The 14,973-nt window shown below is 37.9% G+C and overlaps 1 protein-coding gene across 2 annotated transcripts in view; it reads right to left on the bottom strand.

Annotated features, from left to right (window-relative positions):
• Positions 1-14,973, bottom strand: part of LOC139950807 (zinc finger protein castor homolog 1-like) — a 91,766-nt gene that overhangs the window by 18,309 nt on the left and 58,484 nt on the right. For both annotated transcript variants that reach the window (XM_071949626.1, XM_071949625.1), the window contains exons 4-6: positions 4,203-4,658; positions 1,766-2,378; positions 909-999 (exon numbers count right to left, since the gene is read on the bottom strand). In XM_071949626.1, coding sequence (XP_071805727.1) covers positions 909-999; positions 1,766-2,378; positions 4,203-4,658 — 1,160 coding nt within the window. The remainder of the gene's footprint in view (positions 1-908; positions 1,000-1,765; positions 2,379-4,202; positions 4,659-14,973) is intronic.

The following is a 14,973-nucleotide window of genomic DNA, read 5'->3' as shown; positions in this document are numbered from 1 at the left end:
GATTTTTATGTGTAACTTTTGTCTGACTTTTGACCCCGCATCCGTAGTAATTATTTGGTCAATTCATCTAGGGGGGCGGACCCTACTAGATAGGTATATCCTTTAACAACTTTGGTTGTCCACAAGTACGTGCACAAAGCCCTAAAATGTTCGACATTGTAACTTGTTAAAGGAACACGTTGCCTTGGATCGGACGAGTTGGTCTATAAAAAGCGTTTGAAACCGTTTGTTATGAAATGCATATGGTTAGAAAGATGTTTTAAAAGTAGAATATAATGATCCACACAAGTATCACTCTAAACTGTACGGTTTACTTTTTACGTCGCGAACTATCACGGTCGGCCATTTATGGGAGTCAAAAGTTTGACTCCCATAAATGGCCGACCGTGTTATTGGACGAGGTAAAAAGAAAACCACGCAATTTTGAGGCATATTTGTGTAGATCATTGTATTCTACTTTTACAACATCTTTCGAACCATATGCATTTTATAACAAACGGTTACAAAACGCTTCTCAAAGACCAACTCGACCGATCCAAGGCAACGTGTTCCTTTAACCTTTACCCTACAGTCCAACTAATACAAATAATAGTGGCTTCTTATACAGCGCACATATCCGTTCTCCAGTGACGCTCAGTATTTTCTGCAAGATATGACGGGGACTACACTGTACATGTACATGATGTAGGTTTGAGTTCCGTGACCTACTCCTTTTACATACATGTAGCACCATTACAAGGTGCTGTGGCACAATGCTGCCAATCAAACCAACAACATCTGGGAGAACCCCTTCTCTTTTTGATAAGTGCACTGGGTTCTTTTATGCGCATGGGACACACGGCTTTTACTGCCATCCGAAGGACGAAGCGTCATAGTAAAAATCAACTTAATAGTTCAAATCAACTTACAGCAAAGTTGCAGCCTTCGTCGATACAGTGGTAGTGTTCTTTAAACTGGTACACACAGTGTAGATGACCGCAGTGTGCCGCTCCGGAATATCTGAAAAACACAACCAATAAACAGGGAACCGTCATCGGGGCAATTTACTTCTGTAGGTTTTACCCCGGTAATCTTATCCATTCCAATTAACAACTCTTTTAGAGGTAACGTGCAGTAAAGGGAAACCCCTGCAGGCCACAAAAACCGTCGTCTTGGTGCCCTTTCAAAGATTTCCGATAGACTTGAAAATGGCCTTGCTCTTTCAAAGATAAAGTTCCAGGTCCAACTTCATAGAGCTGCATATTGTCTGAGTTTAAGCCTTAAGCATGAAAAGTGAATTCATTTTTAGATTTGACTTTCTGTGCAATTTTGTTTTCTTCTCAACCTATCTGGGGTGGATTTCATAAAGGTAGTCCTAACTTAGGACTAGTCCTAGGCAATGCTAAGAGATAGGACCAGTCCTAAGTTAGGATGAGTTACTGGTCTTAACTTAGGACCAGTCCTATCTCTTAGCATTGCCTAGGACTAGTCCTAAGTTAGGACTACCTTTGTGAAATCCGCCCCTGGGTTGATATTTGATGAAAGTGAAACATCCTTAGAGCAAATGGCTTGCGGGCCTGGGTTCTCTCTCATTCTAGACCAGGAACCTCCCAGATGATACCGTTCAGAAAGATTACAGACCCTGTGCATCACCAGAAATACTAATCTACAGGTTTGGAAACAATGTGGAAAATTTTTGCTCCCTTAGGTGATTAGGACATACTTTCAAGAAAGTTTAAAAATCGAGGTTTTGATAAAATCCTGCAAACGGGAAAATTCTTCTTACCTTGTGATGTATTTACTGAAGACGTTCATCTCATCCGCCGTGATTTCATCCTTCACCATTTTGGCCGTGCCGTTAGAGATGTTCCCAGCACTTGTCCCTTCTCCAAACGACATGTCCTGATGATGGTCCTCGGCTATGACCAGGTCTCCCTGGTCGCCAAAGAACGCCGAGCGGTCGCTGTAGTCCAGCAGGGACCCATTGGTGGACACGGAGGCGTGGGAGGGGATTCCGTTGGGGGAGGTTGAGGAGGAAGAGCCGGAGGTAGATGCAACGTCTTGGAGATTAATCTCAAACGGATTGATGTCCTCTCCCTTGTGGAGCTTGTTGAGGAAGTAGTCGTACTTGGACGCGTACTTGGAGGAGGTCGTGACGTGGTTGTTGGAGGCGAGGTTGTACGCCTTCGGAGAAACCTCTGAGGCGCTGTCTTCGGAGCCGGGTAGAGCCTCGCCGTGCTCGTACTTCCGATGGATCTGGGTGCTGATGATGTCGCGGATTTTCTGTGAGGCACTCTGACGACGGCCGATGATTTTGTGGATTGCCTCACCAGCTTTGAGTTTGCGGATGTAGCTGTCATATTTCGAGATCCGATGTGCTGAATAGTCAATAGCTTGACCTGTTTAATGAGGTACATTAATTTATTAAGATGGTAACCTCTGACCTTTTGTATTAGACACAGTGATTGATCAAAGCTTACCAAATAACAGGGCAATAAACTGCCAACTTTTCAAGCAACTTGGGTGTTTTGGCTCTGAGCTGTGTCAAATGCTCTGATTTTTTCAACACAACTAAGTGATTCACCAACCAATCATGCAAGAACTGGATAGATCTGCCTAATAAAAGGCTTCAGCTCTGAAGTCTTTTATTATTAAGGTGAGAAATTACCCTTTTTCTCAAAAACTACATTACTTTAGAGGGAGCCATTTCTCACAATGTTTTATACTAATAACAGCTCTCCATTGCTCGTTACCAAGTAAGTTTTTATGCTAACAAGTATTTTTAGTAATAGACTGTATCGAATAGCCCCTTTGTTGCATGAAAGTCGCAATCTTGCAGGGCAGAGCGTATGCGCGTCTACACACATACATCAATGAAGCACGCAGCATGCAGCATTCCCGGTTCAATTTCTATGACACATGCACGCACAAACACATGCACGTGCTCACAGACGCCATGTTGTAGGGCAGATATCTGAGATATTTGAATGGTGACGTCATATTCAATAAGGTCTATTACCAATAGTGTCCAGTGCCTTAAAGGCATTAAATTTGATTAGTTCAATTTAAGACTTTTTAACTGAATACTGATGTTGGAGCGAGGCATCACAACTGGCTTTCTGGTAAGCGTTCTCTACACACAGGGCAGCCATAGATAATGTCCCTTTATGTTGACTAACTCATTATCTTTCCCCCAAACAGGAAGCCAGAAATCAGTTCTTCCAACCAAAGTTTGCAAATTGCTCTTTCAGTATTCCGACAGATAGACTATTTTTGGTGCTTTGATATTTTGAGGGTTTATGAAACTGCCTCCTTCCTGGCAATGCAAAGGTTAGGTGGTAAACTGTTACAAACAAAGTTTTAACCCCAAATCTATTAATATCATATCTGAGCCATTACTAAACTACTTATTTCCCCCTCAGTGTGACAATATTTCTACACCACAAAAAAACAAAAAAAACAAAAAAACAAAAAAACTCCAGCTTGGTGACGTTGTGTTTTGCTGGCCTTTATTACTAAAGATCTATCCATCACATGAACATTTGCATTTAATCTGCTGATTGACTCGGATGTCATTAAGCCTCCTTCGGCTTACACACCCTAAACATGACTTTGCAAGTTTCTAAGTCAACAGATAATGTCATTAGTTTCAGATTCTCCATACAGAGGGTTTATCAAGGCTCATTGTTTGCTCACACCCCGCCCCTCTTTCGCAAACCAATCAATCTAAGGACTTCAGATTTGAGCTGGAGCTGAACAAGTTTGGGCAGACTTCTTCAAAGCCTGATACTTCACAGAGGCAACGAAGGCAATCGCCTCCGTGCCCCCCGGTCATTGCCTTGTGGTGCCCTTAAAAATGCTCCAGTAGAAATTTGCTAATTCCTCATGCCTTGGTGCCCATGCCCTATCAACAACGAAGCATACAGTCCTGTTTTTCTGACTATGGAGGTAGACTACCTCCACGATCACGAGTTTATAATACGCCCGATATGGGGCAGAGGGTATATCCCCCCTCCTCCAAGGACTAGGGAAAGTACTCGGCAGTATACAGTATTTTGGCTAGAGCGGGATTTGAACCAAACTTGCCAGCGCTCTTCCAGCTGAGCTATCTAGCCCTGTTTGACGGTCTCCCTATTTTGTAAATTCATTGTTGAGGAGTGCTCAAATCATTTTAAATCAGTGTACGGTAAAACCAAATTATAGGTAAAGTTTATTGATCCTACCTGCTTCTAGACTCTGGATGAAGAAGTCGTATTTCGAGAACCGCTTCGGTCGGTTCTCGTCGTCCTCCTCTAGCTCCGCCCCTTCCTCTTTGACCTTCTGCTCATTGATCAAATCTTTAACCGTCTTGGTCGTTTTACCGACTGTTGGGTGTCTGATTTTGTGTTGTGGCTCGGTGGAGAGAGGAAGCGATGCAATTTTCCCTCCGACGCCGGCTTGGGATGCAAGTTGGGGTACCGAGTCGGTTCCTGATGGGTTACCCTGGTTGGGACTGTCCATGCTATCGCTGGTACTTCGCGGCGGATGGTGTCCGGTGTCGTTCGGTGAGGTGGTTGAGTGAGCTGCATGGAGCCGTGCCGGGTTCGGGATATGGAGGTTGGCACGGCGACTTATGTACTTTTGTAGAGCATCCCTCTTACGTCGGCCAGTACTTTTCTGTTCCATTTTAAGTATATTTTCTGTAAACATAATAAAAATACAAACAAATTTATAACGAAGATTTTTTTTTTTTTTTTTTTTTTTTTCAAAAACCTAATCAAAATACAGTAGGAGTTTTAAAACCAAGATAGACACTAATAGAAAACATTTTGAAGACCTCGTTTCAATTAGCGTGCTTCGGCCAAACTTCCAAAATCGTGTCCAGAATGCCACATAGTTTAAAAAAAAACCTAGGGAGCTAAAATATCACAATAACCGATTCCAGCACCAAATTTATACCATGTTATAAATCTAACAACATTCTAAAACCTTCATTTGTAGGGGGGGGGGGGGCAGCTTTACTTTGATAACAACTGCGATAAGAATCTACAATCCTATTTCCTGAAAAAAAATTGATATTAACACAAAATATACGGATACAGAAATAAAACCCGTATTTGGACAAGAACTCTTGTATTTATTTTGCACTTGATCCACAGAGAAATTTTACTTTCTATATCGTAAAAAAACATATATAATATCTCAAACAATGGTCAAAAGTGACTTTCCATATACATCTTCTTTCTTTACAGCTGTACAAAAAACTTAAACTAAAGAACATTCTCTGATTGAAACATTAATATTGTATCAACAAAAAAAGAGTTGCGAATGAAACCAATTATCTTTTAAAACTACACGCTATATTTTCAGTAATATCGTTAAATATTTGTTTATGTCGTTTTAAATATCATACAAGACGCCACAGGTCAAAACAGGCACTCCTCGGAAATAGTGAAATTACATTAAAAAGTGAAGACAACCGAAACATCGACCCTGATATCATAATATGAGGTCTTTTTAAACATTCTTGTGTTGAAAAATACTTACTTTTTTTACTTTGTAATCAAGTGTTATTTGAAATTCCCGTTCTTATCTAGTTGATAAACACCCAGTTTTGAAAATTTGAGTTTTGAGTTTTTAGTGTTAAGTTTTGAGCTTTGAGTTTTGAGTTTTGGCAGAAATTGCCTTGTTCTGGTGTGGAGCCTCGCCAGTTCAGATAAATGTACGGGCAAGGCGATTAGTTCTTATAATGACAAGGCACATGGAGTCTATTTTCATTTCAATTCATTTAAATTCTGGTTATGAAGCCATCAACTCTTAGAAGAGATTTACTGGCCAAGAACCCCATGAAGGTTAAAGGCAGTGGACACTATTGGTAATTACTCAAAATACTGATTAGCATAAAACCCTTCTTGGTGCTGAGTAATGGGAAGAGGTTGATAGTATAAAACATTGTGAGAAACGGCTCCCTCTGGAGTGACATAGTTTTCGCTAAAGAAGTAATTGTCGAAGAATTTGATTTCAAGACCTCAGATTTAGAATGTGAGGTCTCGAAATCAACCATCTAAACGCACACACAACTTCGTGTGACAAGTATGTTTTTTCTTTCATTATTATCTCGCAACTTTGACGACCAATTGAGCTCAAATTTCACAGGTTTGTTATTTTATGCATATGTTGAGATACACTAAGTGAGAAGACTGGTCTTTGACAATTACCAATAGTGTCCACTCTCTTTAAGAAGGTTCAGGCTTTAATTATTGTTATAGGCTATTATTATTACTTTTTTATTTCTTTTTCATTTGATTTAGTTTGATTTTCTGTGTGCCCCCCCCCCCACCTTTTCTGTTTTCTGTTTGTTTAAAATCACATTCATACACACTGTGTGCATATAAACACCATACCAGTACAGTGAATAGTAACAACACACAACAGACCTTAACACATCCAAACCAGATGAAACAAAAGAAATCGACTTATGAATAATATAAAAAAAATTAAATATATGCTGCATATTATCATTTTTGCCTCTCCCCCCCTCTTAGTGCTAGCGACCTTGGTTTGGCTAGTTCATTACTCTGATTGGATTTCTGCTCGGCGTAATTCCATTACGTGATTAGTGACCGGGCCTTTCAGACAAACTGATTCATTTTAGCACAAAAATTATTCTTAATTGAGTCAGAAGATAGAGCCGGTGTCTGTTTTTATACGGCTTTGACTCCAGCTCGTTCTCGCTTGTCCTTTTTTTTTTTTTAATTGTTTGTTTTATTTCAAGTGCTGGAATGCAAACACATTTTTTTAGAAATTTCTTTTGGAAACTTTAATAATTTTATTTATCTAGTTTGGCGAGTGCTGCTTTTTATTAATAAAACCCTTTTGATATTTTAATTTTTTTTTCTATTTTTGTGTTTACATATTTTATTAGTTCCACATCTATCATTCCATTTCTATTATTTTTATCCGAAATTTAGATAATTTTATTTACAAATCTAGCCTTGCGAGTGCTGCTTTTTATTTATAAAAACCTGTTCATATTTTCCCAATTTTTCTATTTTTATGTTTACATTTCTGATAAATTCATTATGTATCATGAATAATTTTTCTTTTATTTTACTTGCTCTTACTATTTATGTTTGTGCGCTGATGTGTGGAAATAACGTGAACTGAACTGAACAATTAAATAAGTTTATTCTAAAGTGCTTCAATCGAGGAGGGGGGGGGGGGGGAGTCATATTTGTTTTCCCTTCTATTTTTACTTCTTCCCCCTGGGAAAAAAAAACATTAAAATTGAGTTAGGCAAGGGGCATTCAGGGGACTTCCATTTTGGCTTTATGACACACAAGGTTATTCTGGGGGGGGGGGTTGAGAGTTTGGGGTTTTTGTTTTCTTTCTCCGTTTTTCACTAACAAGAGCAGTGATGAGATCAGTCAATTGACGCTGACTCAAAAGTCTAAAGATTTTTGGATCTGTATCTCAAGAAGTATGTTGAAATGATGGCATTTCCACCTTTTGGTAACCTCTGGAGTTGTACAAGCTTTAGGGAAAGTAACGGGAGAAAAAGATCAGAGATACTGGGTTTTTTTTTTCCCTCACCAGGATACAAAATTCTGAGTTCAGATGAAAGTCAAAAAAATTCACATCCCTGGAAGCGTCATTTAATATTTCTGAGAAGATTTTGTTACTGGCAATTTGTTTATGAAATGTGCAGCAGATGAGGTGTAATCAGATAGCTCTTGAAGATGAGCACAGTCATTAAAACGACGAAAATATACTAGCGGCTCTTCTCAGAGCCAACACTTCTACCAAAAGAGTTTTTCAGGCCTGACACTTCAAAGAGACAATGAAGGTGATTGCCTCCATGCCCCCTGGTCATTGCCTTGGTGCCCTTGAAATGCTCCAGTAGAAATGACAAATGCCTTGGTACGCTTGTCCTTTCCAACACCAAGCATACAGGCCTGGTTTTTATACATGGTTGTACCCGCAAGTATTCTCCATTATGTTATCTTAGATTTGAAATTGTTCATTGGGTTTTGCTTCTATTTTTTTTACCAAAAACTAAGGCAAATTCTAACAACTGGTTGGTTTTAAACTCGAGATCTTGACATCCTTCCTGAGTTTTTCAATCGCACTATAAATTTTCGTGATATTCTTTCTTTTGTTCTTCACAACCGTAAACCACACTCCCTTAGTCCAATTACAAAAAAACGCGACAGTGTACACGACTCTGACTCAATGATCTTGAAAATGCCTGTTATCTAAGATATGATGCACTCTGCCGTGTATCAAGCAGTACCACAAAGAATTAAACCAAGACCTTTAAGGAATACCAAAAATGGTAGTCGTTTCCACCGTGGGAATTAAATAGAGTGGAGGATGCTGATCGAATACCACTGCTGAAATAAAAACCTGTTTGTTTTATTAGCGGTGGTGTAGGGAGCGGAAATTGGAAACAGTGGAACCATTTTGAAATAGATGACAACTCAAATTAATTTACATGTGTACATAGTGGTACTACACATTCTGTGTAAATATGTGTGTAGTAGTAGTATTTAATCAATTTGTACTGTGCAGGTATATGACGGTGAGATAAACAAATTGATTGTTTCATGTCATAATCTACTCTAACAATATTTTTAAATTGGTGCAAAAAATGCTAAGCATTAACCTAATGATAGCAATAGTATTTAGCTGGGTGGGGTGTTCTTTGCAGCGCTGTTTGTTGTTGTTTTCGAGTTATTTTAAGGCACTGGACACTATTGGTAATTACTCAAAATAATTGTTAGCATAAGTAGGATTTGAAACTTTGCATGGTTGAAATAAGATATAGAAAAGTTTGCGGTAACACCATGTAATTAATCTCTAAATTAGCATAAAAACGTATCTGTTAACGATCAATGGAGAGCTGTTGATAGTATAAAACATTGTGAGAAACGGCTCCCTCTGAAGTAACGTAGTTTTCGAGGAAGAAGTACTTTTCCAATAAAATATTTGAATTTGATTGCGAGACCACAGAATTAGATTTTGAGGTCTCGAAAACAAGCATCTGAAAGCTCACAACTTCGTGTGACAAGGTTATTTTCTTCTTCCAGTATTATCTCGCAACTTCGACGACCAGTTGAGTTCAAATTTTCACAGGTTTTATATTTTGTGCATTATGTTGAGATACACCAAGTGAGAAGACCGGTCTTTGACAATTACCAAAGGTGTCCATTGTCTTTAAAACATAATTGGAAAGAGAACAATAGAAAAAGTAACAATTGAACTCTTCATATAATTGATTTAAAGTTTGTGTGGACGAGATTGGTATTCATCACTGACCAATACTGGTCCTTGTGGGACCCAACATGCAATTAACAAAACATGTAAAAGTTTCAACTCAATCAGGCATTGGAGTCAAAACTAATTGTTTTCCTCATTTCTCAATAACGGAAGCATTTCAAGCTTTTTTACAAAGCTAGTTTTTGGTGATATTTGGTACTTGGGGAAAAAGTAGGGACTTTTTTTTATTTTAATACAAGGGCTGACCTGCATGTTCACAAGGCTCTAAGAGACTTTTCAGACTTTATCAATACACAAATTTCTGATTTATCCAAGGGCAAACAAAAATTAAAAAAAAGACTAAAGTAAAAAGAATATCAGGCCTGTATGCTGCGTTTTTGAAGGGGCAAGGGCACCAAAGCATTTTCTCCTTGGTAAAGGGCACCTTATGAGGAAATTATAAATTTCTACTGAGAGTATTTCAAGGGCACGGAGGCAATGACCAGGGGGCACGGAGGCAATCACCTTTGTTGCCTCCGTGAAGTATCAGGCCTGTAGTTTATAACATGTAAAAGTTTTGTGTAAAGTTATATTGTGCAAATTATTTGAACCATTTTATATTTTTAATCTTACCAATGTTGTGCACTCCCTTTAAAAGGAATGATTTTCTAAAGATTGTTGATTCACAGAATGTACTCTGCGTGTGGCTTCATTTATGGTATGTTTGGTTGTTGAGACAAGTGCTAATAATGAAACAATACTATAGATTGCAAACCGGTGAGGTCATACATAAGTACATGTTTGAAAAAACATTCACAAAAACAAACAAAACCTGTCTGCTGACTGTATGTATTTCTTATGCTTTGTCAACTCAAGGATGTGCAAGCCATCTGTACAGAATGATCTGTGCTAAAAAATCATATCTTGGCCCAAGGGTTGAAGTTAACACTGGCCCGCAGGCCCCGAGGTCAGTGATTTTAGTGTCTTGCTATTTTCAATGACCTCATTGAGGTTTTTTATTTTTTTATTTAAACTGATCAACGAAAAAATATCTTTCAATGCCATTGATTATTGGAGTTATTAACCCATATAAAAAAATGAGATTTAAATCTCCTCTTATTGTTTCAAAAACAGCTTAAATTTGAAACTGTGTAAATAGTGTTCTTCTTATTTTGTGATTCTGGACTTCTAACTAATTCACTGATCCAGTCTTAAGAAATTTTCCCCCCAAGTCTGAGCCATGTTGGCAAGTACTTGTTTTAATTAGCAAGATACAGCATTTTGACAATTTCAAACTTGCGCATGATCTTAAAGTGCAATTTAAGAAGATATGTAAAACACTTTTGCACTGACACGACAAACTATCTGTTGTCCATTCAGCAAGCACTAATTTTATCGGCACAAATCACTTGTCTAGCAAGCAAATGAACGTTAAGCCTGGACTTGGATGAAACCATTACAATTTATTTCTTTTTTTTTTCTAGAAGAAACTTTGTTTTCCTTTTTGTAGATTTAAGATCAAATTAAAAAAAAAATCATAAAGCCATACAATCTATTTAACAATTCAAAATGCTCCAGATTACACTCACACAAGAGCATTTCAAACCAAACAATGCGTCAAGTAAAAATACACTCCCAGAACGAACCACATTTTAATTCAGTGTGCTGTCAACAAATATTTTGGTCTACAATGCCTAAAACTTTTGCAAAGTCCTGGGAGTACCCTTTACACAATGTGTTATGTATTTGAGATGCTAAAAAAATATATCTATGGAACCAATCATTTCACCAAAATGTGTCGAAATGGTCTGGAAAACCTTTCCCACAAAAATCGGTTAAATCCCACACAGAGTTCATGACCAAAGGGAAATGCTAGACAAAAACAGGAAGGGATAGAAAAACATACTTTCTATATCCTTTGTACAAAAACCAAACTTTCAAAAGTCTTTTACTTTTGCGTGTAGGTGCTTTGGTTTGTTTTTTGTTTTTTTTACATGATACTTACACAACATAAAATATATTGGGTTTTGGGAGGGTTGTTTGTTTGATTTTTTTTTTTTTGGGGGGGGGGCTGCCCTTTTATCAGTTACTGAACACAACAACTGAACAAGTTCTGCAGTCCAGTGGTTGTCAAAATGTTTGTTTTATACAAACAATACGTACATCATTGGATATATACTGGGTGATATTCTTTTATCCCTGATGCATATTTAACATCTATTACACTGGGTCTTACTGAAAAATATTTTGGTCAAGTGAAATTTGTGTACAATTAATATATCAGTAACAGAAGCGTGATTTGAAGAAATGTTAAAACAAAACAAAACAAAACAAAACAAAATCAGAAAAATGCTCAACGGCACATTTAAACAAACTTATTAAGATATTCACACAGTGGGTTACATGTGTTGTTATCAATTGGAAAAACACAAGACCACCGGACTCGTCCGGTAATAAGTCTACTGGTCGACAGTTAAACCACTGGTCTGGGGCCTGTGGTCCAGTGTAACATTCAAACCATATTCTGTCTGGGAACACTCGAACAAAAAATCGTCTCCCAATCTCCCCTCAGTTGTTATTTCAATTTGCAATTTAAACAAAAAATAACCACTATATTTAATAAGCACAATGAATATGTGCGTAATCCCTGACAAAAACAATCTTTTATTCAGTGTTTTCTTGCGAGAGAGAAAATCCTGAGCACCTAATTGAATGAAGCACTCAAAGGGTGGTTTGCAACGATGTGTTTCTTGAAATCTAGAAGGTTAAATATACTGTATACATGAATTTAGTCCAGATGCTTAACAGTTTCTAGCGAGATGACCAGCCATTTTTGAAACCATTCAACTGAACGGGTTGTGTATTTGTAGCACAACTTTGTACACAATACTTAAAGGCAGTGAAAAGGCAGAAAATAATTAATAGCATAAAACCTTACTTGGTAACGAGTAATGGGGAGAGGTTGATAATATAAAACATTGTGAGAAACAGCTCACTCTGAAGTAACGTAGTTTTCGAGAAAGAAGTAATTTTCCACGAATTTGATTTCGAAACCTCAGAATAAGATTTTGAGGTCTCGAAATCAAGCATCTGAAAGCACACAACTTCGTGTGACAAGGGTGTTTTTCTTTCATTATTATCTCGCAACTTCGAAAACCAATTGAGCTCAATTTTTCACAGCTTTGTTATTTTATGCATATGTTGAGACACACCAAGTGAGAAAACTTGTCTTTGACAATAACCAATAGTGTCTTTAAAAGCCGTGTTCAAATTAGACTTTTTTTGTTAAAGTACCACAACTTTTTTGTGAAATGGAAAAAATAAATCCAATGGGGGCGCATGGTCAACTACCGCGACCGTGATGTAAGACTTACAGGCAGAAAACGATTGCAGAAGACTTCCCCACAGCCACGGTAACTTAACAGGGCCGCTTAAAAGTCCAATGGGAACAGCTTTGCGCTGTCAACCTACCGCGACAACGCTGGAAAGCGCTATGTAAACGTCGCGGACACAGAATATAAGTCCAGGTGTGAGCGCACAGTAGAATTACACCCAATCCAGTCACGGTAACTTTGCAGGGCAGCAGAAGAAAAAGTCCATGGGGAACCTGGCTTAAGACCATTAAAAACCTACAATGAAATCATTTGGCTAGCCTGGACTTTTTTTGAATGGTCAGTGAAATATTATTTGTCTTCATAATGTTACTGTAACATCAAGTAATCTTGGTTGGATTTTTGTTTTTAAATTAATCTTTATCATTGCATCTTGAGGGCCTACTTGTTCGGTGGATACGGTGCATTTTACAGTTATTCTGTTATATTATTTTTGTTTGTTATATTAGCAGTTCTTTGATTATAATTTCTACCTCCTTTTCAAATAGTAGTACCAATGAGCCTTCAGTCGTATCAATGAATATAATTTTGTTGTTTTCACCGATCACTGAGCACCTCAATCCTTACACTACAACATCTCTTTAATGCATGTCCTTTCATACATGTATACAGTGTAATAATATACATAACTTGCTTTTAAAAATAATTGCTGTGAGACTAAAAAAAAAAAAACACCCGTTCCAATAGCAAGCCGATGTGCGTACTTGAAGACTCCAGCCAGCGTGCTTGACATTTTCAACTATGTGTGATTTGCCCGAGAACCGTGTGCACCAACGTGTGATTATGCATATTTCCCACATACCGACAGTGAAACTATGAATATTTTATCAGTTTTAAGACAAGGCACTGGATAAACATACCCTAGGGAAATAGGAAAATAACTGAAATCTTGCTGATAAAAAAGTGCAGGCTATAGGGCTGTGTTGGAGTGTCTGTGTGTGGGTGGGCGGGGCGAGGTGGGGCAGGTTTTGGAGGGGTATGATACTGTAGTATAGGGATTTATGAATGTGTACATTGTTCAAGCCCAAAGTGTCAACTCGTCAAGTGCACTGAGTCTTTACTAACCGCTGAAGATATGGTGAAGATATCTTTAGGCAATCACCAGGGAGTAGAGTTCAAATTAATAAAGGCATTTACACTTGGTCTTCGACTGTTCTTAAGTAGGCTACAATTTCATTTTTCTCAACGACACTTGCTTCGCAAACTGATATTAAAAGCAGGAGGAATACAGTACTTCTTAATCAGCAGCCATTGATTTCACCAAACACATCCTAACTTAGGATTAATCTTAGGACTTAGGACGAGTTAAGTTCCCTATCTGAAGACCTAGGACGCATTGAACCCATCCTAAGTTAGGACGGATTACTCGTCGAGTTGTCCTAACTGTCTTTTGTAAAGCTTATTGTTCACATAAAAACATGCATGTTAAAGACAGTGGATACAATTGGTAATTGTCAAAGACTTACCGGTAGTCTTCATAGTTGGTGTATCTCAACATATGCATAAAATAACAATCCTGTGAAAATTTGAGTTCAATCGGTCGTGGAAGTTGCGAGATAATAATGAAAGAAAAAACACCCTTGTCACACCAAGTTGTGTGCTTTCAGATGCTTGATTTCGATACCTCAAATTCTAAATCTGAGGTCTCAAAATCAAATTCGTGGAAAATTACTTCTTTCTCGAAAACTACGTTACTTCAGAGGGAGCCACTTCTCACAATGTTTTATACTATAAACCTCTCCTCATTACTTTATACCAAAAAAGGTTTAATGCTAATAATTATTTTGAGTAATTACCAATAGTGTCCACTGCCTTTAAACTGTGGCTGTGTCAGGACTCAGGAAGTTTTTGTCTTCATTTTAAGTCTGGTCTCGTACAACAACTGGTCCATTAACAATGTACAAACCCTCTGGTCATGTGGATTTTCCCTGAAAAATATGAGGCATGGGGTTGCCTTCATGCAAAGTGTATAGAAATGCTTTGTGGGTCAAAGAACAGTATAATAATCAGCTCAGAAAACATTTCGGATAAAGGAAACCTACATTAGCATCAATTACCTAATAATGCACACAGAACTGTGCCGTTATCCTGTTTTGTTTTGTATTGTTGTAACGGGTGCATCCACCACAAGCCTCGGCTTTTAGGCGGATGCCTCCATGACGAATGTGGAAATAAATGTTATATCGATTGATTGATTGATTGATTGATTGATTGATTGATTGTTTGTTTGATTGACATAAAACATAACACTATAGCCCCACTCAACACACTAGCAGAAAAGTTTCAAAATAGGCCCTCTCTTTCAACAAATTGTTTAGGAAACAAAAAAACACAAAAACAGGCAGGGAAAAAAAGAGAGAGAGAG

The sequence above is a fragment of the Asterias amurensis genome, chromosome 18, assembly GCF_032118995.1.
Source record: "Asterias amurensis chromosome 18, ASM3211899v1".
NCBI classification, from domain to species: Eukaryota; Metazoa; Echinodermata; class Asteroidea; order Forcipulatida; family Asteriidae; genus Asterias; species Asterias amurensis.
Note: the sequence above shows the minus strand (reverse complement) of the source record. Positions and strands in the feature narration are given on the sequence as shown.